The 27,461-nt window shown below is 45.2% G+C and overlaps 1 protein-coding gene across 1 annotated transcript in view; it reads left to right on the top strand.

Annotated features, from left to right (window-relative positions):
- The first annotated feature begins 6,561 nt into the window (after positions 1-6,561).
- Positions 6,562-27,461, top strand: part of MSH2 (mutS homolog 2) — a 76,068-nt gene continuing 55,168 nt past the window's right edge. The window contains exons 1-6 of the mRNA XM_010364293.2: positions 6,562-6,897; positions 11,843-11,997; positions 13,519-13,797; positions 15,580-15,726; positions 17,407-17,556; positions 19,455-19,588. Of these exons, the coding sequence (XP_010362595.1) occupies positions 6,687-6,897; positions 11,843-11,997; positions 13,519-13,797; positions 15,580-15,726; positions 17,407-17,556; positions 19,455-19,588 (1,076 nt within the window). The 5' untranslated portion in view covers positions 6,562-6,686. The remainder of the gene's footprint in view (positions 6,898-11,842; positions 11,998-13,518; positions 13,798-15,579; positions 15,727-17,406; positions 17,557-19,454; positions 19,589-27,461) is intronic.

Raw genomic sequence — 27,461 nt, 5'->3', positions numbered from 1 at the left:
AAAAAATGACTTAATGGCCGGGCACAGTGGCTTACACCTGTAATCCCAGCACTTTGGGAGGCCGAGGTGGGAGGATCACCTGAGATTGGGAGTTCGAAACTAGCCTGACCAACATGGAGAAACCCCGGCTCTACTAAAAATACAAAATTAGCTGGACGTGGTGGCACATGCCTGTAAACTCAGCTACTCAGGAGGCTGAGGCAGAAGAATTGCTTGAACCCAGAAAGCAGAGGTTGTGATGAGCTGAGATTGCCCATTGCACTCCAGCTGGGGCAATAAGAGCAAAACTCCATCTCAAAAAAAAAAAAAAAAAAAAAAAAAAAAAAATTCAGATCCTTTGTCCATTTTTACTTTTTATTTTATTTTATTTATTTAGAGACAGGGTCTCGCACTGTCCAGGCTGGAGTGCAGTGGCGCGATCTTGGCTCATTGCATTCTCCGCCTCCTGGGTTCAAGCCATTCTCCTGCCTCAGTCTCCCAAGTAGCTGGGATTACAGGCACCTGCCCATCATAGCTGGCTAATTTTTTGTATTTTTATTTTTTAGTAGAGATGGTGTTTTACCGTGTTGGTCAGGCTGGTCTTGAACACCTGATTTCCGGTGATCCGCCGCCTTGGACTCCCAAAGTGCTGGGATTACAGGGTTGAGCCACTGTGCCCAGCTGCTTTGTCCATTTTGAAATTGAGTTCTTTTTCTATTATTAAGATGTAAGATGTATATGTTCTGGATACACAAGTCTATTTTTTTTTTTTTTTTTGAGAAGAAGTCTCGCTCTGTCGCCCAGGCTGGAGTGCAGTGGCGCGATCTCGGCTCACTGCAAGCTCCGCCTCCCGGGTTCACGCCGTTCTCCTGCCTCAGCCTCCTAAGTAGCTGGGACTACAGGTGTCCGCCACCATGCCTGGCTAATTTTTTTGTGTTTTTTAGTAGAGACGGGGTTTCACCATGTTAGCCAGGATGGTCTCAATCTCCTGACCTCATGATCCACCTGCCTCGGCCTCCCAAAGTGCTGGGACTACAGGTGTGAGCCACCACGCCCGGCCTACAAGTCTATTATCAAGTATAAGTTTTGAAAATAATTTCTTGGCTGGGTGCAGTGGCTCACGCCTATAATCCCAACACTTTGGGAGGCCAAGGTAGGCAGATTGCTTGAGGTCAGGAGTTTGAGATCAGCCTGGCCAACGTGGTAAAACCCCTTCTCTACTAAAATACAAAAATTAGCTGAGCGTGGTGGTACACGCCTGTAATCTTAACTACTCAGGAGACTGAGGTAGGAGAATCGCTTGAACCCAGGAGGCAGAGGTTGCAGTGAGCCAAGATTGTGCCATTGCACTCCAGCCTACGTGACAGAGCAAGACTCAGTCTCAAAAACAAAACAAAACAAAACAGAATTTCTCAGATAAATAAATAAGTAAATAAATCAGTTTCAACACCAGCTGGTGCAGGGGGAGGGCAGGAATAAATGGAAATAATTTCTCCAAGAAAATACAGAGAACATGAAAAGATACTCAACATTATTAGTCATTAGGGAAATGCAAATCAAAACACAGTAAGATACCATTTTCCACACACTAGGATAGCAATAATCAAGAACACAATATAATAACAAGCATTGGTGAGACTTTGGAGAAGTTGGAACCCTCATACATTGCTGATGAGAAAGTAAAATGTTGCAGTTATTTTGGAAAATATTTTGGCAGTTATTCAAAATGTTAAACATAATCATATGGGTTGTAGTTTAACATAAGTATTACAGTTAAACATATGTTAAAAGGCTGGGCACGGTGGCTCATGCCTGTAATCCCAGCACTTTGGGAGGCCGAGGTGGGCAGATCACCTGAGGTAGGGAAGTTCGAGACCAGCCTGACCAACATGGAGAAACCCCATTCTACTAAAAATACAAAATTAGCTGGACCTGGTAGCACATGCCTGTAATCCCAGCTACTCGGAAGGCTGAGGCAGGAGAATCACTTGAACCCGGGAGGTGGAAGTTGTGGTGAGCTGAGATCTTGCCATTGCACTCCAGCCTGGGCAACAAAAGTGAAACTCTGTCTCAAAAAAAAAAAAAAAAAAGTTAAAACTATGAGCCAGCAATTCCACTTCAAGGTATACATCTAAGGGCAATAAAAGCATGTCCACATACAAACTTGTACACAAATGTTCACAGCAACATTATTCATAATGGCTGAAGAGTGGAAATAACCCAAATGCCTACCAACTGAAGAAGAGATTAATAGAATGTAATATAGCCATACAGTGAAATATTTAGTAATAAAAAGATGTGAAGTACTGATACATGCTACAACACGGATGAACGTTAAAAATATGCTAAATCAAAAAAGTCAGTCACTAAAGACCCTGTATTGTATGATTCCATTTATATGAAATGTCCAAAAGATGCAAATCTATAGAGACAGAAAGTAGATTAGTGGTTGTCAGGGGCTGGGGAGGAGGACATGAAGAGTGACTGCTAATGAGTATGAGGTTTCTTTCTGGAACGACAAACTTCTTCTTTTTTTTTTTTTTTTTTGAGACGGAGTCTCGCTCTGTCGCCCGGGCTGGAGTGCAGTGGCTGGTTCTCAGCTCACTGCAAGCTCCGCCTCCCGGGTTTACGCCATTCTCCTGCCTCAGCCTCCGAGTAGCTGGGACTACAGGCGCCCGCCACCTCGCCTGGCTAGTTTTTTGTATTCTTTAGTAGAGACGGGGTTTCACCGTGTTAGACAGGATGGACTCGATCTGCTGACCTCGTGATCCGCCCGTCTCGGCCTCACTGCGCCCGGCCTTTCTCCTTCCCTTCCCTTCCTCCCCTCCCTCCCCTCCCCTCCCCTCCCCTCCCTTCCCTTCCCTTCTTCCCTCCTTCCCCTCCTGTCCCTCTCTCTCTCGCAATCCCCCTCACCTCCCTCCCATCCCCCCTCCCCCCCTTCCCTCCACTCCCCTCCCCTTCCCTCCCTCCCCTCCCTTCCTTCCTTCCTTCCCTTCTTCCCTCGTCCCTTCCCTCCCCCCTCCCCTCCCCTCCCCTCCCTCCCCTCCCTTCCCTTCCCTTCCCTCCCTCCCTTCCCTCCTTCCCTTCTCTTCCCTTCCCTTCCCTTCCCCTTTCTTTTTCTTTTCTTTCTTTCTTTTCTTTATTTTTCTTTCGAGAGGGAGTCTTGCTCTGTTGCCCAGGCTGGAGTGTAATGGTGTGGTCTGGGCTCACTGCAACCTCTGCCTCCTGGGTTCAAGCGATTCTCCTGCCTCAGTCTCCTGAGTAGCTGGGATTACTGGCGCCCGCCACAATGCCTGGCTGATTTTTGTATTTTTAGTAGAGACAGTGTTTCACCATGTTGGTCAGGCTGATCTTGACCTGCTGATCTGGTGATCTGCCTGCCTCGGCCTCCCAAAGTGCTGGGATTACAGGCGTGAGCCACTGCGCCCGTCAGATTTCTAAATCGAGCTGATTGTCAGGAACATCCAGGGAGCTTTCAAAAATGATTCCAGGCTGAGGCTGGGCGCGGTGGCTCATGCCTGTAATCACAACACTTGGGGAGGCCGAGGTGGGTGGATCACAGGAGGTTGGGAGTTTGAGACAAGCCTGACCAACTTGGAGAAACCCCATCTCTACTAAAAATACAAAAAGTAGCCGGCGTGGTGGCGCATGCCTGTAATCCCAGCTACTCGGGAGGCTGAGGCAGGAGAATTGGTTGGACCCAGGAGGCGGAGGTTGCAGTAAGCCAAGATCGCACCATTACACTCCACCCTGGGCAACAAGAGCGAAACTCCGTCTCAAAAAAAAAAAAAAAAAAAATAATAATAATAATAAAAAAGATTACAGGCTGGACGCGGTGGCTCACGCCTGTAATCCCAGCACTTTGGGAGGCCGAGGCGGGCAGAACAGTAAAGAGATCGAAATGAGACCATCCTGGCCAACACGGTGAAACCCCGTCTCTACTAAAAATACAGAAATTAGGTGGGAGTGGTGATGTGTGTCTGTAGTCATAGCTACTTGGGAAGCTGAGGCAGGAGGATCGCCTGAACCCAGGAGGCAGTGAGCCGAGATTGCGCCACTGCACTCCAGTGTGGCGACAGAGCCAGACTTCGTCTCAAAAAAAAAAAGGGCAGGTGTGGTGGCTCACGTCTGTGATCCCAGCACTTTGGGAGGCCGAGGCGGGTGGATCACGAGGTCAGGAGATCGAGACCATCCTGGCTAACACGGTGAAACCGTGTTGTTTTGTATTTTGTAAAAATACAAAAATCAGCCAGGCATTGTGGCGGGCGCCAGTAATCCCAGCTACTCAGGAGACTGAGGCAGGAGAATCGCTTGAACCCAGGAGGCAGAGGTTGCAGTGAGCCCAGACCACACCATTACACTGCAGCCTGGAGTGTAATGTAATTTTTTGTCTCTACTAAAAATACAAAAAATTAGCTGGGCGTGGTGGCAGGCGCCTGTAGTCCCAGCTACTCGGGTGGTTGAGGCAGGAGAATGGCGTGAACCCGGGAGGCGGAGGTTGCAGTGAGCCGAGATCCGGCCACTGCACGCCAGCCTGGGTGACAGAGCGAGACTCCGTCTCAAAAAAAAAAAAAAAGAAAAGAAAAAAACGGAAAAAGATTCCAAGGCCCCACTCCAGAAATTAAGACCCATTATGTGTGGGTCGGGCACAGGAATATGTTTAAATCCCCCCAGGGTGATTCTGCTGCTGAATTAGGTTTTGGAACCACTTCCATGGGGGAAGGGTAAACTAAACCGGAGAATGCAAAAATCTTTTTTTTTTTTTTTTTTTTTTGTTGAGACAGACTCTTGCCCTGTTGCCCACGCTGGAGTGCAATGGCGTGATCTCGGCTCACTGCAACATCCGCCTCCCGGGTTCAAGGGATTCTCCTGCCTCAGCCTTCCGAGTAGCTGGGATTACAGGCGCCCACCACTACACCCGGCTATTTTTTTTTTTGTATTTTTAGTAGAGATGGAGTTTCACCATGTTATTCAGGCTGGTCTCGAACTCCTGACCTCCGGTGATCTGCCCACCTCGGCCTCCCAAAGTGCTGGGATTACAGGCGTGAGCCACGGCGACCGGTCAGCAAAAACTTTTCTAAGAGTTAATTTTGCAGGATGGATCCTGATCTCCTTCAGGTGTTTGCTAACATTTTATTTTTTGAGACACAGTCTGGCTCTGTCACCGAGGCTGGCGTGTAGTGGAGTGATCTTGGCTCACTGCCACCTCCACCTCCCAAATTTAAGTGATTCTCCTGCCTCAGCCTCTCCAGTAGCTGTCATTACAGGCGCCCACCACTATGCCCGGTAATTTTTGTATTTTTAGTAGAGAGGGAGTTTCGCCATGTTGGCCAGGCTGGTCTCAAACTCCTGACGTTAGGTGATCCACCCGCCTCGTCCTCCCAATATGCTGGGATTACAGGCGTGAGCCACTGCGCCTCGCTGTTTGCTAACATTTTAAAATTTCAACCTTCCTCTTCCTTAACTGGTCTTCCCCTCCCCCACACAAGACAGGTTCTCTCGCTCTGTCGCCACAGCTGCAGAGCAGTGGCGTGAACATAGTTGAGGGCAGACGACCTCCCGGGCTCAAACGATCCTCCTAACTTGGACTTCCAAAGTACTGGGATTATGGCGTGTGACACCACGCCTGGCGTCAAACGTTTGTCTTTTTATTTATTTTGTATTTTTTGAGACAGGGTCTTCACTCTGTCGCCCAGGCTGGAGTGCAGTGGCACAATTTACGGCTCACCGCAGCCTCGACCTCCCGGGCTCAGATGATCCTCTCGCCTGAGCCCCGCTAATACCTGGGATCACAGACATGGGTTTTACCATGTTGCCCAGGGTGGTGTCAATCTCCTGGGCTCAAGTGATCCGCCCACCTCGGCCTCCCAAAGTGCTGGGATTACAGGCGTGAGCTACCGCGACGGGCCACAAACGCTTATCTTCTAACGTACCATTTCATTTACTTGCTATATTCATTATCTGAATCTTCTCATATTAGAATGTAAGCAGAATAAAGGCAGTAATTTTTCTTTTTACTGGTGATCCTCAGAGCCAAGAGCAGTCTGGGACGTAGCAGGCCATATAAATGTTTTTGAATGAGTGAATCATCAACGAGTGGACGAAACGATAATGTGGCTAATAGGCAGCAGTTAAGGAGGCTGTGTAGAATAAACCCGTAATCCCGATGTTGGCAGTTTGCTTAAAAAGAAAAAAGGAGGGGCAGTTGGAGAGGGGCATACGTTTCAACAAAATACTGGGAGGAGGAGGAAGGCTAGTTTTTTTTTGTTTTGTTTTGTTTTCAAGTTTCCTTCTGATGTTACTCCCATGCTTCCGGGCACATTACGAGCTCAGTACTTGCCGGAAATCTTCCACCTAGTGGCTGCCTACCCTTGCATCCACCCACCCAGGGGCTCCAAGCCTTGGGCCTGAGAAAACACTGAGAACTGCTTTCTATCAAGGATGCAGGTCTGCGGGTCTGCGCGCGACCTAGGCGCAGGCATGCGCAGTAGCTAAAGTCCCCAGTGTGCGCGGGAAGCTGGGCAGCGTCTGCTTATGATTGGTTGCCGCGGCAGACTCCTACCCACCGAAACGCAGCCCTGGAAGCTGATTGGATGTGGCCGCCGTGGCCGGACGCCGCTCGGGGGACGTGGGAGGGGAGGCGGGAAACAGCATAGTGGGTGTGGGGTCGCGCAGTTCCTTCTGCCAGGAGGTTAGGAGGTTCCGACATGGCGGTGCAACCTAAGGAGACGCTGCAGCTGGAGAGCGCGGCCGAGGTCGGCTTCGTGCGTTTCTTTCAGAGCATGCCGGAGAAACCGACCACCACGGTGCGCCTTTTCGACCGGGGCGACTTCTATACGGCTCACGGCGAGGACGCGCTGCTGGCCGCCCGGGAGGTGTTCAAGACCCAGGGGGTGATCAAGTATATGGGGCCGGCAGGTGAGGGCGAGGACGGCGCGTGCTGTAGGGGGACCCGGGGCCCTGTGGCGCGACTCCATTCTCGCCTCAGAAAGTGGGTGGTGAGCAGCCTCTCCAGCGCGGAGGCACGGGAGCGGAACGTTGTGCTGGTGGGAATTCCGCCGTCCCCAGGTTCTGCTTGGCTCCGGAGGGACGCCCCCCTCAGCCCTGAAACCCGTGCCTCTCCAGCCGTCCCGGATCTGAACTTGTGATCACGGAGTGTTTACGTCGTGCCAGGCGTTTTAATGCATTGTTCTAGTTCATTTTCCAGCAGTTGCATTCCTCGCCGTGGCCCTACATGTAGCGCTCATTAGAAACACGGCCAGAATCTCTTATTACAAACAGCAGCCACGAGTGAGATTTAAAATAGAGGGGGTTTAGGAGACCCTTTCATGCCATCCACGTAATTCTGCTCCCACGACGCTCCCATTTATACCGCCGGTCCAGCTAAGGGGCTGGTAATGGAGCGCCCTTGAGGGGCAGTATGATGAAGTGGTCAGGACCAACGGACTCTGGAGCTGGGCTGCTTGGGATTAAGTCGCTGCCCCTCTGCTTATTAACGTGTGACCTTGGGCTAGTCATGGACGCTATCTGCTTTAGCTCAGCATTCAGTGCTCTCCGTCACCCGACCCCATCTATCCAGCATTCTCTCTCCCTGGAAAGCTACAAACGTCTCACCCTATGTGGGCCAAATGTTCTGGATAGGCCTAGTTGACCTCTTTTCTCCCTGTTTTCTTTGCGCTTTTTTGCAGCTATGTAGTTATGCTAATGAAAAGAGCATCCTAGGGGGAGTAGAGTTGTGGGTTCTAGTCCTGACTAGAGGACTGGTGCAAATGCAATGCTCCTGATGCAAAAGGTTTCATTCGTTAGACAGAAATGTGTTAGGCAGGGTTATGGACACTAGATGGAAAAGAAATACCTCTACTGTCATAGAGATCACTATTGGAGAGCAAGGCAGAAAATATTACAATTCAAGTTGGGGGGTTATGGGTGTGAGGTTGCAAGAGACGCCGAGGCAAGATCGCCAAAAACTGGAGACGTCGGAAGAGGCGTTGTATGAGACGCCAAAGTCCACGCTGAGTCTTGGCGGACTATAGGTTTGCTAGGGAGAGGGCTTGGAAAGAGGTGATTGGCGTTGGTGGTGTAGAAAAGGAAGGTGTGGAAACTGGCCCAGGTGGGTGGGGTTAGATGACAAAAGGTTTTTCATGTTGTGTTGAGCTGTTGGAATTTTATGCTGTGGGCAATTAAAAGTCTGAAGTTTTTTTTTTTTTTTTAGCCCGAGTCTTACTCTGTCGCCCAGGCTGGAGTTCAGTGGCATAATCTTGGCTCACTGCAACTTCCACCTCCTGGGTTCAGGCGATTCTCCTGCCTTAGCCACCCAAGTAGCTGGGATTAAGGGCATGTGCCACCACACCTAGCTAATTTTTTGTATTTTTAGTAGAGATGGGGTTTCACCATGTTGGCCAGGCTGGTCTCAAACTCCTGACCTCAAGTGATCCTCCCACCTTGGCCTCCCAATGTGCACCTGACCTACATAGATTTTACATAAGACTTTAAAACAGGTCAGGTGCAGTGGCACTTGCCTGTAATCCCAGCACTTTGGGAGGCCGAGGTGGGTGGATCACGAGGTCAGGAGATCAAGACCATCCTGGCTAACACGGTGAAACCCTGCCTGTACTAAAAATATCACAGCACTTTGGAAGGCTGAGGTGGACAGATCACGAGGTCAGGAGATCGAGACCATCCTGGCTAGCACGGTGAAACCTCATCTCTACTAAAAATACAAAAAATTAGCCGGGCGTGGTGGCAGGTGCCTATAGCCCTAGCTACTTGGGAGGCTGAGGCAGGAGAATTGCGTGAACCCGGGAGGCGGAGCTTGCAGTGAGCCGGAGATACTGCCACTGCACTCCAGCCTGGGCGACAGAGTGAGACTCCATCTCAAAAAAAAAAAAAAAAGACTTTAAAACAAATTATAAGAAAGGACAGGCCAAGTGCAGTGGTTCGTGCCTGTAATCTCAGCACTTAGGGATGCCGAGGTGGGAGGATAACTTGATGCTAGGAGTTGAAGACCAGCCTGTGTAACACAGCGAGACCCATCTCTACAAAAAAATTAAAAAGTTATCATCTTTAGGACTTTTGATTTTTATGTGTAGACTCCATATAAGCAGAGGGTCTATGCTTATTCACTATTTTATATCTATTACCTTCCATAGTCCTTGCACATATAATAGTGCTTCGTAAACAATTTATTAAATGAATAAATTACTGAGAAAACACTGGAAGTTTTTGGGTTAGCATTGTGTTAGGTGCTTGATATGGTTTGGCTGTGTTCCCACCCTTATCTCATCTTGAATTCCCACGTGTTGTGGGAGGTACCTGGTGGGACATAATTGAATCATGTGGGTGGCTCTTTCCTGTGCTGTTCTCCTGATAGTGAATAAGCCTCACAAGATCTGATGGTTTTAAAAACGGGAATTTCCCTGCACAAGCCCTCTCTCTTTGCCTGCTGCCATCCATGTAAGATGTAACTTATTCGTCTTTGCCTTTCTCATTGATTGTGAGGCCTCCTCAGCCATGTGGAACCATAAGTCCATTAAACCTTGTTCTTTTGTAAATTGCCCAGTCTCAGCTGTCTTTTTTTTTTTTTTTGAGACAGAGTCTTGCTCTGTTGCTAGGCTGGACTGCAGTGGCGCAATCTCGACTCACTGCAACCTCTGCCTCCCGGGTTCAAGCGATTCTCGTGCCTCAGCCTCCCAAGTAGCTGGGACTATAGGTGCATGCCACCACGCCCAGCTAATTTTTGTATTTTTAATAGAGACGGGGTTTCACCATGTTGGCCAGGATAGTCTTGATCTCTTGACCTCGTGATCTGCCTGCCTCGGCCTTCCAAAGTGCTGGGATTACAGGCATGAGCCACCGCGCCCAGCTGGGTATGTCTTTATTAGCAGTTTGAAAATGGACTAAAACAGTAAACTGGTACCAGTAGAGTGGGGCGCAGCTGAAAAGATACCGGAAAATATGGAAGTGACTTTGGAGCTGGGTAACAGGCAGAGGTCGGAACAGTTTAGAGGGCTCAGAAGAAGACCAGAAAATGTGGGAGAGTTTGGAACTTCCTGGAGACTTGTTGAATGCCTTTGACCAAAATCCTGATAATGATACGGACAATGAAATCCAGGCTAAGGTGGTCTCAGATGGAGATGAGGAACTTGTTGGGAACTGGAGCAAAGGTGACACTTGTTATGTTTTAGTAAAAAGACTGGTGGCATTTTGCCCCACCCTAGAGATTTGTGGAACTTTGAACTTGAGAGAAATTCTTTTGGGTATCTGGCCAGAGAAATTTCTAAGCAGCAAAGCTTTCAAGAGGTGACTTGGGTGCTGTTAAAGGCATTCAGTTTTAAAAGGGAAACAGCATGAAAGTCTGGAAAATTTGCAGCCTGACAATGTGATAGAAAAGAAAATCCCATTTTCTGAGGAGAAATTCAAGCTAGCTGCAGAAATTTGCATAAGTAATGAGGATCCCAATGTTAATCCCCAAGACAATGGGAAAAATGTCTCCAGGGCATATCAGAGGTTTTCATGGCAGCCCCTCTCATCACAAGCCTAGAGGCCTAGAAGAAAAAAGTGGTTTCATGGGCCAGCCCAGGGTTCCCATGCTGTGCAGCCTAGCAGCTTGGTGGCCTGCTGCTCCAGCCATGGCTGAAAGGGGCCAAGGTAGAGCTCAGGCCATGGCTTCAGAGGGTGCAAGCCTGAAGCCTTGACAGCTTCCGGGTGGCGTTGAGCCTGCAGGTGCACAGAAATCAATAATTGAGGTTTGGGAACCTCTGCCTATGTTTCAAGGATGTATGGAAACGCCTGCATGTCCAGGCAGAAGTTTGCTGCAGGGGTGGGGCGCTCATGAGTTCCTCTGCTAGGGCAATGCAGATGGGAAATGGGGGGTCAGAGCCCCCACACAGAGTCCCTACTGGGGCACCACCTAGTGGAGCTGTGAAAAGAGGGCTACTATTCTCCAGACCCCAGAATGGTAGATCCACAGACAGCTTTCACTATGTGCCTGGAAAAGCTGTAGACACTTAACGCCAACCCATGAAAGCAACCAGGAGGGGTGCTGTACCCTGCAAAGCCGCAGGGGCAGTGCTGTCCAAGGCTGCGGTTGCCCACCTCTTGCATCCACGTGACCTGGACGTGAGACATAGAGTCAAAGGAGATCATTTTGGAGCTTTAAGATTTGACTGCCATGCTGGGTTTTGGACTTGCTTGGGGCTTGTAGCCCCTTTTTTTCGGCCAATTTCTCCCATTTGGAATGGCTGTATTTACCCAATGCCTGTACCCTATTGTATCTGGGAAGTAACTAACTTGCTTTTGATTTGACAGGCTCATAGGTGGAAAGGACTTACCTTGTCTTGGATGAGACTTTAGACTGTGGTATTTTGAGTTAATGCTGAAATGAGTTAAGACTTTGGGGGACTGTTGGGAAGACATGATTGGTTTTGAAATGTGAAGACATGAGATTTGGGAGGGGTTGGGGCAGAATGATATGGTTTGGCTGTGTCCCACCCAAATCCCATCTCGAATTCCCATGTGTTGTGGGAGGGACCTGGTGGGAGATAATTGAATCATGGGGATGGATCTTTCCCATGCTGTTGTGATAGTGGATAAGTTTCATGAGATCTGATGGTTTTAAAAATGGAAGTCTACCTGCACAAGCTCTTTCTTTGCCTGCTGCAATCCATGTAAGACATGACTTGATCCTCCTTGCTTTCTGCCATGATTGTGAGACCTCCCCAGTTACATGAAACTGTAAGTCCAGTAAACCTCTTTTTCTTCCCAGACTCTGGTATGTCTTTATCAGCAGTGTGAAGTCCGACTAATACAGTGCTTGAACATGTAATATCTCAAATCTGTAATGTACTTTTTTTTTTTTTTTAAGGAGCAAAGAATCTGCAGAGTGTTGTGCTTAGTAAAATGAATTTTGAATCTTTTGTAAAAGATCTTCTTCTGGTTCGCCAGTATAGAGTTGAAGTTTATAAGAACAGAGCTGGAAATAAGGCATCCAAGGAGAATGATTGGTATTTGGCATATAAGGTAATTATCTTCCTTTTTAATTTACCTATTTTTTTAAGAGTAGAAAAATAAAAATGTGAATAATTTAATTGTGTTTTAGTATTTTAAGTAAATTGTGATAATAGAATGCTTTGAGATACTTTAGTAGCAATTAGCATGTGGTTTTTAAAAAGTTGCAGTTTGGCTGGGCACAGTGGCTCTTGCTTGTAATCCCAGTATTTTGGGAGGCTGAGGCAGGCAGATTGCCTGAGCCCAGGAGTTCAAGACCAGCCTGCCCAACATAGTAAAACCTCATCTCTATTGAAGATAAAAAAATTTTAAAAAATTAGCTGAGGCTGTTGGCACACACCTGTAGTTCCAGCTAATCAAGAGGCTGAGGTGAGAGGATCACTTGAGCCCAGGAGATTGAGGTCACAGTTTAACTTTCAGAGGCCAAGGCAGGAGGATTGCTTGAGTCCAGGAGTTTGAGACCACCCTGGGCAATGTAGGAAGATCCCATCTCTATAGAGGGATAGATTAGATAGATAATTTCTGAGGGAAGGGGAGGGAATGGGAAAAGGAGGGGGGAGGGCCAGGGAAGGGGAGGGCAGGGCCAGTACTAAGGTCATAATAGAGACAAGTGTTTGTAAGATCCTTATAATAGGTAAGGCTGGCCACAAATGAGTGCCACAGATTTGTATTTTTAGTAGAGATGGGGTTTCACCATGTTGGCCAGGCTGATCTTGAACTTCTGACCTCAAGTGATCTGCCTGCCTTGGCCTCCCAAAGTGCTGAGATTACAGGTGTGAGCCACTGTGCCAACCACAAGCAGTTATTTGTTTATTTATTTTGAAACAGAGTCTTGCTCTGTTGCCAGGCTGGAGTACAGTGGCACCATCTTGGCTCACTGCAACCTCTGACTCACTGATTCAAGTGATTCTCCTGCCTCAGCCTCCCAAGTAGCTGGGATTACAGATGCGTGCCACCACACCTGGCTAATTTTTGTATTTTTAGTAGAGACAGGGTTTCACCATGTTGGCCAGGATCGTCTTGATCTCCTGACCTCATGATTTGCCTGCCTTGGCCTCCCAAAGTGCTGGGATTACAGGCGTGAGCCACCGCACTCGGCCAGTTATTTTTTATAAGAAAACAACTTATTGGCCAGGTGCGGTGGCTCACACCTGTAATCCCAGCACTTTGGGAGGCCAAGGCAGGAAGATCACGAGGTCAGGAGTTTGAGACCAGCCTGGCCAACATGGTGAAACCCCCATCTCTACTAAAAGTACAAAAATTAGCTGGGCGTGGTGGTGTGCGCCTGTATTCCCAGCTACTCGGGAGGCTGAGGCAGGAGAATTGCTTGAAACCTTGAGGCAGAGGTTGCAGTGAGTCGAGATTGCACCATTGCACTCCAGCCTGGGTGACAGAGCAAGACTTCATCTCAAAATAAAAAAGAAAGCATTTTATTAATAAGGTTCATTGAGTTTGGATTTTTCCTTTTTGCTAGTAAAATTTTAAAGTACATCGAAGAGTTTGTTAAATTTTTGAAATTTTATTTTTACTTAGGCTTCTCCTGGCAATCTATCTCAGTTTGAAGACATTCTCTTTGGTAACAATGATATGTCAGCTTCCATTGGTGTTGTGGGTGTTAAAATGTCCACAGTTGATGGCCAGAGACAGGTTGGAGTTGGGTATGTGGATTCCATACAGAGGAAGCTAGGACTGTGTGAATTCCCTGATAATGATCAGTTCTCCAATCTTGAGGCTCTCCTCATCCAGATTGGACCAAAGGAATGTGTTTTACCTGGAGGAGAGACTGCTGGAGACGTGGGGAAACTGAGACAGGTAAGCAGATTGAGTCTAGTGATAGAGGAGATTCCAGGCCTAGGAAAGGCTCTTTAATTGACATAATACTGTTTTATTTAAGGAAAAATAATAAAAAACGATTTTTTGTATCTAATTAAAATAATGTTTTGATGTTTACGTTGACAGAAACTGTATATTTAATTGGACATTAAAACAAGCTGTTTCTTGTGTAAGATTTATTTTACCTCAGATCTTTTCTCCTCCCTTTCCTTTCTGTCTTGTGTTCCAAAAGAGTAATTATTACAGTAAATATCACTGTAATTATAATTATGGTTTTATCAAATAAGATGCAGTTCTTTAGCATGTTTTGATAGTTCGAGTGGAACTTTAGCCTGTTATTTTGCTATTTATTTTAACTAAATTCTGATTGTGTGATTTAATTTTTGTTTTTTGTTTTTTTTTTTTTTGAGACAAAGTCTCTCTCTGTCGCCCAGGCTGGAGTGCAGTGGTGCGATCTCGGCTCACTGCAACATCCGCCTCCCAGGTTCAAGCAATTCTTCTGCCTCAGCCTCCTGAGTAGCTGGGATTACAGGTGTGCACCACCACAGGTGTGCACCACCACATGCAGCTAATTTTTGTATTTTTAGTAGAGGTGAGGTTCCACCATCTTGGCCAGGCTGGTCTTTAACTCCTTACCTTGTGATCCACCTGCCTCGGCCTCCCAAAGTGCTGGGATTACAGGCATGAGCCACCATGCTCAGCTTTGATTGTGTCATTTGTTATAGGCATGTAGTTTATTATCTAGATACTTTTTTTTTTTCTTTGAGGTGGAGTTTCACTCTTGGTGCCCAGGCTGGAGTATAATGACTTGATCTCAGCTTACTGCAACCTCCACATCCTGGGTTCAAGAGATTCTCTTGCCTCAGCATCCCGAGTAGCTGGGATTACAGGCATGCCCCACCACACCTGGCCAATTTTGTATTTTTAGTAGAGACTGTTCTACCATGTTGGTCAGGCTGGTCTTGAACTCCTGGCCTCAGGTGATCCCCTCCCACCACCACCACCTCAGCCTCCCAAAGTGCTGGAATTACAGGCGTGAGCCACAGCACCTGGCCTAGATATTTCTTAAGGTATGTATCTCCCAAGGATTCTTTACTTTTTGTGGTCTTCAAGTACCATAAGCACCGCTGGAGATAACACATGTGATGGACATTTTTAGCATAGATTGTATCTAAGCAACTTTCCACAAGTAATAGTTCTGTTAAGGGTTGTTATTTGTGGCCAGGGGCGGTGGCTCACACCTGTAATCCTGGCACTTTGGGAAGCTGAGGCGGGCAGATCACCTGAGGTCAGGGATTCGAGACCAGCCTGTCCAATGTAGTGAAAACCTGTCTCTACTAAAAATGCAAAGAAGAAAAATAAACTAGCCAAGCATGGTGGCTTGCTCCTGTAATCCCAGCTACTTGGGAGGCCGAGGCAGGAGAATTGCTTGAACCTGAGAGGCAGAGGTAGCAGTGAGCCAAGATTGTGTCACTGCATTCCATCCTGGGCAGCAGTGAGACTGTCTCAAAACAAAAAAAGAGTTGTTACAGTTGGGACTATTTTTTGAAAGCTTTATGTTAATGTAATTTTATATTTTGATGAAAATTTAGTTTATTGATATAAAAGTGTGTCAGTACATCATATTATCAATGTCTTGCACATTGTGTAAACATTTAATGTAGGTTAATCTGTTATCACTATACTTATCTGTTATAATTTTCATTATTGCTTTTCTTATTCCTTTTTTCATAGTAGTTTAAACTATTTATTTCAAAATAGATTATTCAAAGAGGAGGGATTCTGATCACAGAAAGAAAAAAAGCTGACTTTTCCACAAAAGACATTTATCAGGACCTCAACCGGTTGTTGAAAGGCAAAAAGGGAGAACAGATGAATAGTGCTGTATTGCCAGAAATGGAGAATCAGGTATATGGATTATAAATGTGAATTACAATATATATAATGTAAATATATAATATAAATAATATGTAAATTATAGTGACTTTTTAGAAGGATATTTGTCATATTTGTCTCAAAACCTAAGCTGTGTATCAATGATAGTAAGCTTTTTTTTTTTTGAGACAGAGCTTCGCTCTTGTTGCCCAGGCTGGAGTACAATGGTGTAATCTTGGCTCACCACAACCTCTGCCTCCCGGGTTCAAGTGATCCTCCTGCCTTAGCCTCCCAAGTAGCTGGGATTACAGGCAAGTGCCACCACGCCTGGCTAATCTTTTTTGTATTCTTAGTAGAGATGGGGTTTCTCTATGTTGGTCAGGCTGGTCTCAAACTCCTGAACCTCAGGTGATCCGCCCACCTTGGCCTTCCAAAGTGCTGAGATTACAGGCATGAGCCACCGCCTCCGGCCTGTTTTTATAGTTTATATACATGGAATTATATCATATATTCTCCCTAGCTTCTTTCATTCAATATTTGTAAGACTTATCCATATCATTGAGTGTAGTTATGGATTTTTGCGTTCATATTTCATAGCACAAACATGTCAGAGTTTATCCATTTTACTTCCCTTCCCCCTGCCGCTGCTACTCTCCCCATTTTAACCTTTTTTTTTTGTTTTTTTGAGATGGAGTCTCAGAATCTTGCTCTATCGTCCAGGCTGGAGTGCTGTGGCGCAGTCTCAGCTCACTGCAACCTCTGCCTCTGGGTTCAGCTGCATGCCACCGTGCCTGGCTAATTTTTGTGTTTTCAGTAGAGAGGGAGTTTTGCTATTTTGGCCAGGCTGGTCTCGAACTCCTGACCTCAGGTGATCCACTGCCTCGGCCTCCCAGAGTGCTGTGATTACAGGCGTGAGCCACTGCCCAACCCCTATTTTAATTTTGATGGACATGTGGGTAATTTTCATTTTTGGCTGTTACAAATACTCCTGCGATTACAGTTAATTTTCACAGTTCTTTTTTGTTTTTGAGACAGAGTTTCGCTCTTGTTGCTCAGGCTGGAGTGCAATAGTGTGATCTCAGCCCACTGCAACCTTCATCTTCTGGGTTCAAACAATTCTCCTTTCTCATCTCCTGAGTATCTGGGGTTTACAGGCATGTGCCACCATGCCCAGCTAATTTTTGTATTTTTATTTCACAGTTCTGGAGACTGGGAAGTTCAAAATTAAGGCACTGGCTGATCTGTTGTCCAGTGAGGGCCTACTTTCTCATAGATAACCATTTTCTCACTCTAACCTCACAAGGTTGAAAGGGCCTAATTTTTGATTTTTAATAGAGACGGGGTTTCACTATGTTGGCTAAGCTGGTCTCACACTCCTAGCCTCGAGTCATCTGCCCGCCTCATCCTCCCAAAGTGCTTGGATTACAGCATGTGCCACCACGCCCGGTCCCCATTTTAGTTTTGATGGACATTTGGGTAATTTTCTTTTTTGGCTATTATAAATAATGCTGCGATCACCATTAATTTTCACCTTGTAAAAACCATTTTCAAATCTCAAGAGCTTAACCTTTGGTTTTCTTGGTTTGGACTGGGAAGGAGCACCAAGGAAGATGATGGGGTTCAGAATTTATTTCATTTTGCATTTGTTTTTGAAAATCTTTAGAACTGGATCCAGTGGTATAGAAATCTTTGATTTTAAATTCTTAATTTTAGGTTGCAGTTTCATCATTGTCTGCGGTAATCAAGTTTTTAGAACTCTTATCAGATGATTCCAATTTTGGACAGTTTGAACTGACTACTTTTGACTTCAGCCAGTACATGAAATTGGATATTGCAGCAGTCAGAGCCCTTAACCTTTTTCAGGTAAAAAAAAAAAAAAAAAAAAAAAAAAGGTTAAAAATGTTGAATGGTTTAAAAATGTTTTCATTGACATATACTGAAGAATTTTATTAAGGAGCTAAAATATTTTGAAATATTATTATAATTGGATTAGATAAGTAGCTTCAAATGGCTATTTTTTCGCTTCTCTCCCCTCCCCCACTCCACTTTTTAACTTTTTTTTTTTTTAAAGACAGTCTCACTTGTCCCCTAGGCTAGAGTGCAGTGGCACAATCTCGGCCCACTGCAACCTCCACCTCCCAAGTAGCTGGGATTACAGTTGCCTGCCACCGTGCCTGCTTAATTTTTATATTTTTAGTAGGGACAGGGGGACAGGGTTTCACCATGTTGGCCACGCTGGTCTCAAATTTCTGATCTCAGGTGATCCTCCCACCTCGGCTTCCCAAAGTGCTAGGATTACAGGCTTGAGCCATCGCGCCTGGCCTACTTTTTACTTTTTTAGAGACTGGGCTTTATTCTGTCACCCAGGGTAGAGTGAAGTGGCAAGATCATAGCTCACTGCAGTATTGAACTCCTGGGCTCAAGTGATCCTCCTGCTTCAACTTTATGAGTAGCTGGGTCTAGAGGCACAAGCCACCATGCTTGCTTAATTTTAACATTTTTTCAGAGTTGGAGTTTCACAGTGTTGCCCAGGATGTTCACTCACTCCTGGCTTCAAGTGATTCTTCTGCCTTAGCCTCTGGAGTAGTAGCTTGGATTACAGGTATGAACCACCATGCTCTGCTATTTTTTTTTCAAGGCTTTTTTTTGTTTTTTGTTTTTAAAGAGACTGGTGTCACTGTATATGCTCCCTAGGCTGGAATGCAGTGGCTATTCACAGGAAGTGCCATTAGAGTGTACTACAGCTTCGAACTCCTGGGCTCAAGCAATTGTATCATAGTCTCCAAAGTAGCTGGGACTACAGGTGCACCTCTGTGCCTTGCTCTCGAATTGCTTTTTTTTTTCCTCTAGTTTCAAGCTATCTATGTAGTATTAGTCCTTACTTTATGAATAATTTTGTGTACTACTACTAATAGCAATTCTTTTTTTTTTTTTTTTTGAGATGGAGTCTCTCGTTGCCCAGGCTGGAGTGCAGTGGTGTGATCTCAGCTCACTGCAACCTCTGCCTCTCGGGTTTGGGCAATTAGCTGGGATTAGAGGTGCCTGCCACCATGCCCAGCTGATTTTTGTATTTTTAGTAGAGATGGGGTTTCACCTTGTTGGCTAGGCTGGTCTCTAACTCCTGACCTCAGGTGATCTGCCTGCCTCAGCCTCCCAAAGTGATGGGATTGTAGGCGTAAGCCACTGAGCCTGGCCTAGCAATTTAAAATGACATTCTAAGAAGCTTTATGTCTAAAACTGCAATAAGTGGCTGGGTGATGTGGCTCATGCCTGTAATCCCAACACTTTGGGAGCCCAGGTTGGGAGGATCACTTGAGGCCAGGAGTTGAGACCAGCCTGGCCAACATAATGAGACTCTGTCTCTACAAAAGAGAAAAAATTAGCAGGGCTTAGTGGCATGCGGCTGTAGTCTCAGCTACTTGAAAGGCTAAAGTGGGAGGATTCCTTGAGCCCAAGAGTTCTGGCTTGCCGTGAGCCAGGATGGCACCACTGCACTCCAGGCTGGGCAATAGAGTGAGACCCTGTCTCAACAAATAAAAAATAAAACTGTAGTAATTATAAAGTGGTTTTGGCTGGGGGAGAAATGTACAGCTGAACATACGGATTAAGAGGTTGAAAGTTGGTCTTAGGAAGAGGAACTTTTTGTGGAAATTTCTTAATATTTGAAGAATATTATGTTATTGTTTCTCTGTTTTTCATGGCATAGTAAGGTTTTCACTAATGAATGTGCCATTCTTTCTATTTTATTTTTTGTTTACTAGGGTTCTGTTGAAGATACCACTGGCTCTCAGTCTCTGGCTGCCTTGCTGAATAAGTGTAAAACCCCTCAAGGACAAAGACTTGTTAACCAGTGGATTAAGCAGCCTCTCATGGATAAAAACAGAATAGAGGAGAGGTATGTTATTAGTTTATACTTTTGTTAGTCTTATGTAACCTGCAGTTATCCACATGATTTTACCACTTATTGTAATACGCAGTTTTGCAAGTATATCTTACCATTTAACTGTACAGAGAGCTACATAGTAATAGAGTAGTAATGATTTAGATTGATTAAAGAACTCATATTTTTTAAAATAAGTTTTTTTCACTATAAAAAAAAGCTTATTTTATTTGAGATGGTATGGTATCGAATATGTGCTTGGGAGCCAATGTACCTTTGTTCATATTGTGTGTAATTTTGGGCAAATTACTCAACCTTTATGTCATAGTTTCTTCACCTTTAAAATGACATTAATAAAACAGCTACTTCATAGGATTATAAGCATGAGATGATTTAATATACATAAAATACTTAAGGTCTGATATATAGGAAGCACTTAACTCTTTATTCTAGAAAAGATTTAAGGTGACCTAAACATATATGTCAGAAAATCTTTAAAATTGTGGAAATAAAAGGTTATATAATTCTGTTATCCAAAAATTACTAGTATTTCAATATATTTTATTTCAGTCTTTTCTTTTAGATACAAGTTTTAAAATTTAAGTGAAATGTAATATAGGTAAGTACTGCTTGATGAATTTAAGGTGATTTCTGACGCCAGGTTTGTTGGGGAAGAGGAGTGGGATTTAGTGATTTAGAACCAGAAATTGAGGCTGGGTGCGATGGCTCATGCCTGTAATTCCAGCACTTTGGGAGGCCGTAATGGGAGAATTGTTTGTGCCCCAGAGTTCAAGACCAACCTGGGCAACACAGTGAAACACCATCTCTACAAAAGAAAAAAAAAAAATTAGCTCAGTGTAGTGACATGTACCTGTAGCCCAAGCTACTCGGGAGGCTGAGGTGGGAATATCACCTGGGCCCAGAAGTTTGAGGCTGCAGTGAGCTATGATTGTGCCACTGAACTCCAGCCTGGGCAATAGAGTGAAACCCTGTCTCAAAAAAAAAAAAGAAATTGAGGCTGGGCACGGTGGCTCACACATATAATCCAGCACTTTGGGAGGTTGAGGCAGAATAATTGCTTGAGCCGAGGAGTTTGAGACCAGTCTAGGCAACAAAATGACACCCCATTTCTACCAAAAAAATTTTTTTAAATGTAGCTGGGCATGGTGGCATGTGCCTGTGGTCCCAGCTACCTGGGAGGCTAAGGCTGGAGGATTGTTTGAGCCCAGGAGGTCGAGGCTGCAAAGAGCCATATTCATGTCCCAGCACTCCAGCCTGGGTGACATAGTGAGATGCTGTCTCAAACAAAAATCAACAGGCCATATGCGGTGGCTCACCCCTGTAATCCCAACACTTTGGGAGGCCGCAGCGGGTGGATTACTTGAGGTCAAGAGTTTGAGACCAGCCTGGCCAACATGGTGAAACTCCATCTCTACTAAAAATACAAAATTAGATGGGCGTGGTGGTGTGTGCCTATAATCCCAGCTACTCTGGAGGCTGAGGCACGAGAATCGCTTGAGTTGGGAGGCAAAGGTTGCAGTGAGCTGAGATGGTGCACTGCACTCTAACTTGGGCCACAAATGAGATTGCGTATCAAAAACAAACAAACAAAGACACCTAAAATCAACAGCAACAAAAATGATATTGGAATGATTGGATTCCCAAACAAAGATAAATGTTTCAGGTGATGGATATCTCAGTTACTCTGGTTTCAGTATGTATTAAAATATTACAAACCCCCAAATGTGTATAATTATGAAGTATCAATAAAAAAAGAGATTGGAAGGACTGGGTAATTTGCAAGTAATTAAGGCAATTTACAATTTGTAATTTTTATTATTTGTGAATAAGTAGTTACATTTATATGTGTCAAAATTGAAAAAGGACAGGTGGATATACAGTGATAAGTCACCCACCCTTCTCTGTCAGCTCCATAAAGAGCCTCTGGCTTGCATGGCTCCAGGGTCACATTTCCAATTGTATTTTGCCACCACCTGCCCTGGGAGCAACAGTGTGTGTTTACTGAACATCCTTCCAAGCAGAGTCTGGGCCTACACAAGCAAAACAAGTATGTCTATTCTCTCTTTTAATTTTTTTATTTTTTATTTTTTATTTTTATTTTTTTATTTTTATTTTTTATTTTTTTTGAGACGGAGTCTTGCTCTGTCACCCAGGCTGGAGTGCAGTGGCTGGATCTCCGCTCACTGCAAGCTCCGCCTCCCGGGTTTACGCCATTCTCCTGCCTCAGTCTCCCAAGTAGCTGGGACTATAGGCGCCCACCACCTCGCCCGGCTAGTTTTTTGTATTTTTTAGTAGAGACGGGGTTTCACCATGTTAGCCAGGATGGTCTCGATCTCCTGACCTTGTGATCTGCCCGTCTCGGCCTCCCAAAGTGCTGGTCTTTTAATTTTTTTAAAGGAAGTGATTGATAATTTAACACTCAAGCTTATAGTCCATTGGTTATATTTTTAATTTCCACTTTACGGGAATAGAGGAAGTGTCAGTGATCCCCTTTTGGTTTAAGAACTGCAGGATGCATGTGTTTAGACCCTTTAGAAACCTGAAATGTCACTTAATATAATTACCAGAGTAACACTTTTTAGAAAGCAAGCTATCAAAGTAGATTTTTTTTTTTTTTTTTTTTTTTGAGGCGGAGTCTCGCTCTGCCTCCCAGGCTGGGTTGCAGTGGCCAGATCTCGGCTCACTGCAAGCTCCGCCTCCCGGGTTTTACGCCATTCTCCTGCCTCAGCCTCCCGAGTAGCTGGGACTACAGGCGCCCGCCACCTCGCCCGGCTAGTTTTTTTGTATTTTTTAGTAGAGACGGGGTTTCACTGTGTTAGCCAGGATGGTCTCGATCTCCTGACCTCGTGATCCGCCCGTCTCGGCCTCCCAAAGTGCTGGGATTACAGGCTTGAGCCACCGCGCCCGGCCTCAAAGTAGATTTTTGAAGAAGAGGGTAAGGAAAGGTTACTTTCACAGGACATAGCAATAATTTCTAAAATCTAATGGTTTTACAAGACTTGTTCATTAGAAATAACATCTGTGAGAATGGCTTTATGAGTCAAAATATTATCTGATTATTACCCCACCTGTGGGGTAAGAAGAAATATTTTTTTCTTGGTGACAATAATTTTTAGCAGCAAGTGGGGAGGGCCTGTGGCTTTCAAGGCCAAATGTTGAAATACCACAGACTAGAAAGAAAAAGATACATTTCTTATGCAGGATTTGTTTGTTTCTTCTTTTTTCTGCATTTTGTAGAGACGAGGTCTCACTATGTTGCCCAGGCTGGTTTATCTCTCTCTCTTTTTTTTTTTTTTTTTTTTGAGACCTACTTTTGCTCTTGACGCCCAGGCTGGAGTACAGTGGTGCCATTTTGGCTCACCGCAACCTCTGCCTCCTGGGTTCAAGTGATTCTCCTGCCTCAGCCTTCCTGAGTAGCTGGGATTACAGGCATGCGCCACCATGCCTGGCTAATTTTGCATTTTTAGTAGAGACGGGGTTTCTCCATGTTGGTCAGGCTGCTCTTGAACTCCCAGTCTCAGATGATCTGCCTGCTTCAGCCTCCCACAGTGCTGGGATTACAGGCATGAGCCACTGAGCCCGGCCAGGCTGGTCTCAAGCAATCACCACCCACCTCAGCCTCCTAAAGTGCTGGGATTACAGTTGTGAGCCCCCATGCCCGGCCTGTTTCTTGTAATTATTCCTCTTTCTCAAGTCTGTCTGCTGTGGTACCTCCTGCTTCCTAGTTTAAGCCTTCTTGGGAGTTCTCAGGAGAAATCTGTTATCTCCCTTACTAAGCATTTTGGATTGATCTTCCTTCCAGGTTACTTTTTTTTTTTTTCCTTTTAAAAAAGACGAGGTTTTGCCATATTCAGACTGGTTTCAAACTCCCAAGCTCAAGTAATCCACCTTCCTCTGCCTCCCAAAGTGGTAGGATTACAGGCATGAGCCACTGCACCCGATCTGTACTGTTCATCTTTCCATTGACTAAAACCTACTTGCAACTATGAGAATATGTTATTGCCATCTAGAAATGAGTTTCAAGGGATTTGTTCCTTTGTGTACTTTATTTAACAATCGAATTAGAAATTATTATCATTTATTTATTTATTTAAAAAAATTTTTTTTTGAAACGGAGTCTCGCTCTGTCGCCCAGGCTGGAGTGCAGTGGCGTGATCTTGGTTCACTGCAAGCTCTGCCTGCCGGGTTCACGCCGTTCTCCTGCCTCAGCCTCCCGAGTAGCTGGGACTATAGGCACCCGCCACCTTGCCTTGCTAGTTTTTTGTATTTTTTTGTTTTAGTAGAGATGGGGTTTCACCGTGTTAGCCAGATTGATCTTGATCTCCTGACCTCGTGTTCCGCCTGCCTCAGCCTCCCAAAGTGCTGGGATTACAGGCGTGAGCCACCGTGCCCGGCCATTATTTATTTTTTGAGATGGAGTCTTGCTCTGTTGCCCAGGCTGGAGTGCAGTGGCGTGATCTCAGCTCACTGCAAGTTCCACCTCTTGGGTTCAAGCGATTTTCCTGTCTCAGCCTCCCGAGTAGCTGGGACTACAGGTGTGCACCACCACACCTGGCTAATTTTTTATATTCTTTTTTTTTTTTTTTTTTTGAGATGGAGTCTCCGTCTGTCGCCCAGGCTGGAGTGCAGTGGCGCGATCTGGGCTCACTGCAAGCTCCGCCTCCCAGGTTCACGCCATTCTCATGCTCAGCTTCCTGAGCAGCTGGGACTACAGGCGCCCACCACCTCGCCTGGCTAATTTTTTTGTATTTTTTAGTAGAGACGGGGTTTCACTGTGTTAGCCAGGATGGCTTCGATCTCCTGACCTTGTGATCCACCTGTCTTGGCCTCCCAGAGTGTTGGGATTACAGGTGCCTGCCACCACACCCAGCTAATTTTTTTGTGTTTTTAGTAGAGACAGGGTTTCACTATGTTGGCCAGGCTGGTCTTGAACTCCTGACCCCAGATGATCCACTCGCCTTGGCCTCCCAAAGTACTGGAATTATAGGTGTGAGCCACCATGCCCAGCCAAAATTATTTATGATAAGCAAGGCGTGGTGGCTTGTGCCTGTAGTCCCAGCTACTTGGGAAGCTGAGGCAGGAGGATCACAGGTTCAAGTCTAGACTGGGAAAATAGTGAGAACCTTCCCTATCCCCAGTCTTCGAAAAAGAAAAAAATTTGCTGGAGAAGGTCACACAATGCTGATAGGTCCCATTGTGCTTTCATGCTTTCTAGCTTTCAGTGATAGCTGGATGTTACTTTTATTGTCTGACTCATTATAGTGACCAACCCCCAATTTTTTACTTTTCCTTAAGCCTTCAGCTATCTCCCACCTCTAAGGAGATGATTTCTTCCTTAACACTTAAAACCTCAAAATTTATCTGTATTTTCACTCTTTTACTCTCTTGCTCTTTCTCAGAAGAAGAAATAACACTTTTATTTCTTTTCAAAGCCAACCTTTCCATACTTTACTTGGAGACATATTTCTTTCTTTTTTTTTTTTGTTTGAGTGGAGTCTCTGTCGCCCAGGCTGGAGTGCAGTGGTGCAATCTCCACTCAATGCACCCTCCACCTCCCAGGTTCAACCGATTCTCCTGCCTCAGCCTGCTGAGTACCTGGGATTACAAGCGAGCACCACCATGCCTGACCAATTTTTGGGTTTTTAGTAGAGATAGGGTTTCATTGTGTTGGCCAGGCTGGTCTCTTAACTCCTGACCTCGCGATCTGCCCGCCTCAGCCTTGCAAAGTGCTGGGATTACAGGCGTGAGCCACCGCGCCCAGCCCTAAAGTAGCAATCTTAATAAGAAATATGTCTCTGGCTGGGCGCAATGACTCACGCCTGTAATCCCAGCACTTTGGGAGGCCAGGGTGGACAGATCACCTGAGGTCGGGAGTTCATGACCAGCCTGACCAACATGGAGAAACCCTGTCTTTAGTAAAAATACAAAATAAGCTGGGTGTGGTGGCATATGCCTGTAATCCCAACCACTCAGGAGGCTGAGGCAGGAGATCGCTTGAACCTGTGAGGCGGAGGTTGCGGTGAGCCAAGATCGCACCCTTGCACTGTAGCCTGGGCAACAAGAGCAAAACTCCGTCTCAAAAAAAAAAGATTGCTATGTTAATCTTATTTTATATAAATAGTCAATATTAAACTAGAAGGCAATAAACATACCAAATTCAATACACAAATTATTTTGTCAGCATTTTCACAAGAATAAACTATTTTATATGCTAACATATGTTCAATGTTCCTTACAGAATTCTGACATTAAAAAGGAAAAATTACTAAGCCTTCAGATGAATCCATAAATGGACAAAAGAAAAAGCTTAAAAGGATAAAGAACAACACTCCAAGTGCATGTATAAACAAACATAAGGACTCTTGGGACTTACCCTTTTTAAAAATCTTTAGGCCTGGACAGTATTTGCTATTTAATGTATCAAATGGGTGGTTCTGACTTCTTTAATCCATATGTAGGACAGATGAAAAAAGGAATTATAAACTTGTAATTACAGTTCTTTAGGAACCGTATTTGCTCTCAGCCTTTTAAATTAGCTGTCAGGCAATTCCAGTCAGCTCTTTTGAAAAAAAACCTATCTATCTGTCTAGAGAATGAGTTATAAGACTAGCTAGTTTTTGTTTTTTTGTTAGACAGGATTTCATGTTTTCTAGGCTGTTCTTGAACTCCTAGGCTCAAGCCATCTACCCGCCTCAGCCTCCCAAAGCGCTGGGATTACAGGTGTGAGCCACCATGCCCAACCAATTCCAGTCAGCTCTTATAATGGAAGCTTAGAAATGGTAGGGTTAAAGAGGGGACAGAATGTTGATTTTAAAATACCAGTAATTTGGCCGGGCGCAGTGGCCGTAACCCCAGCACTTTGGGAGGCCAAGACGGCTGAATTGCCTTGGCCTGCCTCAGCCTCCCAAAGTGCTGGGATTACAGGTGTGAGCTCAGGAGTTCGAGACCAGACTGGGCAATACGGCGAAACCCCGTCTCTAGTAAAATATAAAAAATTAGCTGGGTGTGGTAGCGTGTGCCTGTGGTCCCAGTAACTCGGGAGGCTGAGGCAGGAGAATTGCTTGAACCTGGGAGGCAGAGGTTGCCGTGAGCTGAGATTGCACCACTGCACTCCAGCCTGGGCGACAGAGTGAGACTCTGTCTCAAAAAAAAAAAAAAAAAAAAGCCGCAAGAATTTGATTAATTCTGTTGGAATTTTAGGGGTTAACTGAGCCCCAAAATGACTCAGCTGTATGCAATTTAATACAATATTAATTCGCATGTTGACTGGCAGAATTGCATACAGCTGAGTCATTTTATTGAGTAGGATTGATAGGTATACTATGTTATGCCAACGATAACTGTGATACTTCTAAAATTGTGATTTAAAATTGACATTGTCACGGAAACAGCAGAGTAGTTGTGTTTTTCTTTAAGCTTCTTTTAACCAGAAGCATAAACTGAAACTGTAATTATTACTGAAGTTGTATGTTGAATAGACTTGTGAAACTAGCAATTTATTAGGCCTTTAATGATATCTTGACCAAAGGTTGAGGGAGCTGTGCTATGTTTATGTTGCTTTGTGCCTTGTTTTTTTAGAAGCTTGTCCTTTCTTTGCCATTTTACTTCTTTCTTTTTTTTTGAGACAGAGTATTTCTCTGTCCCCCAGACTGGAGTGGAGTGGTGTAATCTCTGCTCACTGCAACCTCTGCCTCCCGGGTTCAAATGATTCTCCAGCCTCAGCCTCCTAAGTAACTGGGATTACAGGCATCGGCCACCACGCCCAGCTAATTTTTGTATTTTTAGTAGAGATGGGGTTTTGCCATGTTGGCCAGGCTGGTCTTGAACTCCTGATCTCAGGTGATCCGCCTGCCTCGGCCTCCCAAAG

Source organism: Rhinopithecus roxellana, chromosome 17 (genome assembly GCF_007565055.1).
Source record: "Rhinopithecus roxellana isolate Shanxi Qingling chromosome 17, ASM756505v1, whole genome shotgun sequence".
NCBI classification, from domain to species: Eukaryota; Metazoa; Chordata; class Mammalia; order Primates; family Cercopithecidae; genus Rhinopithecus; species Rhinopithecus roxellana.
The sequence above is the reverse complement of the archived record's forward strand: the minus strand, read 5'-3'. Positions and strand labels throughout refer to the sequence as shown.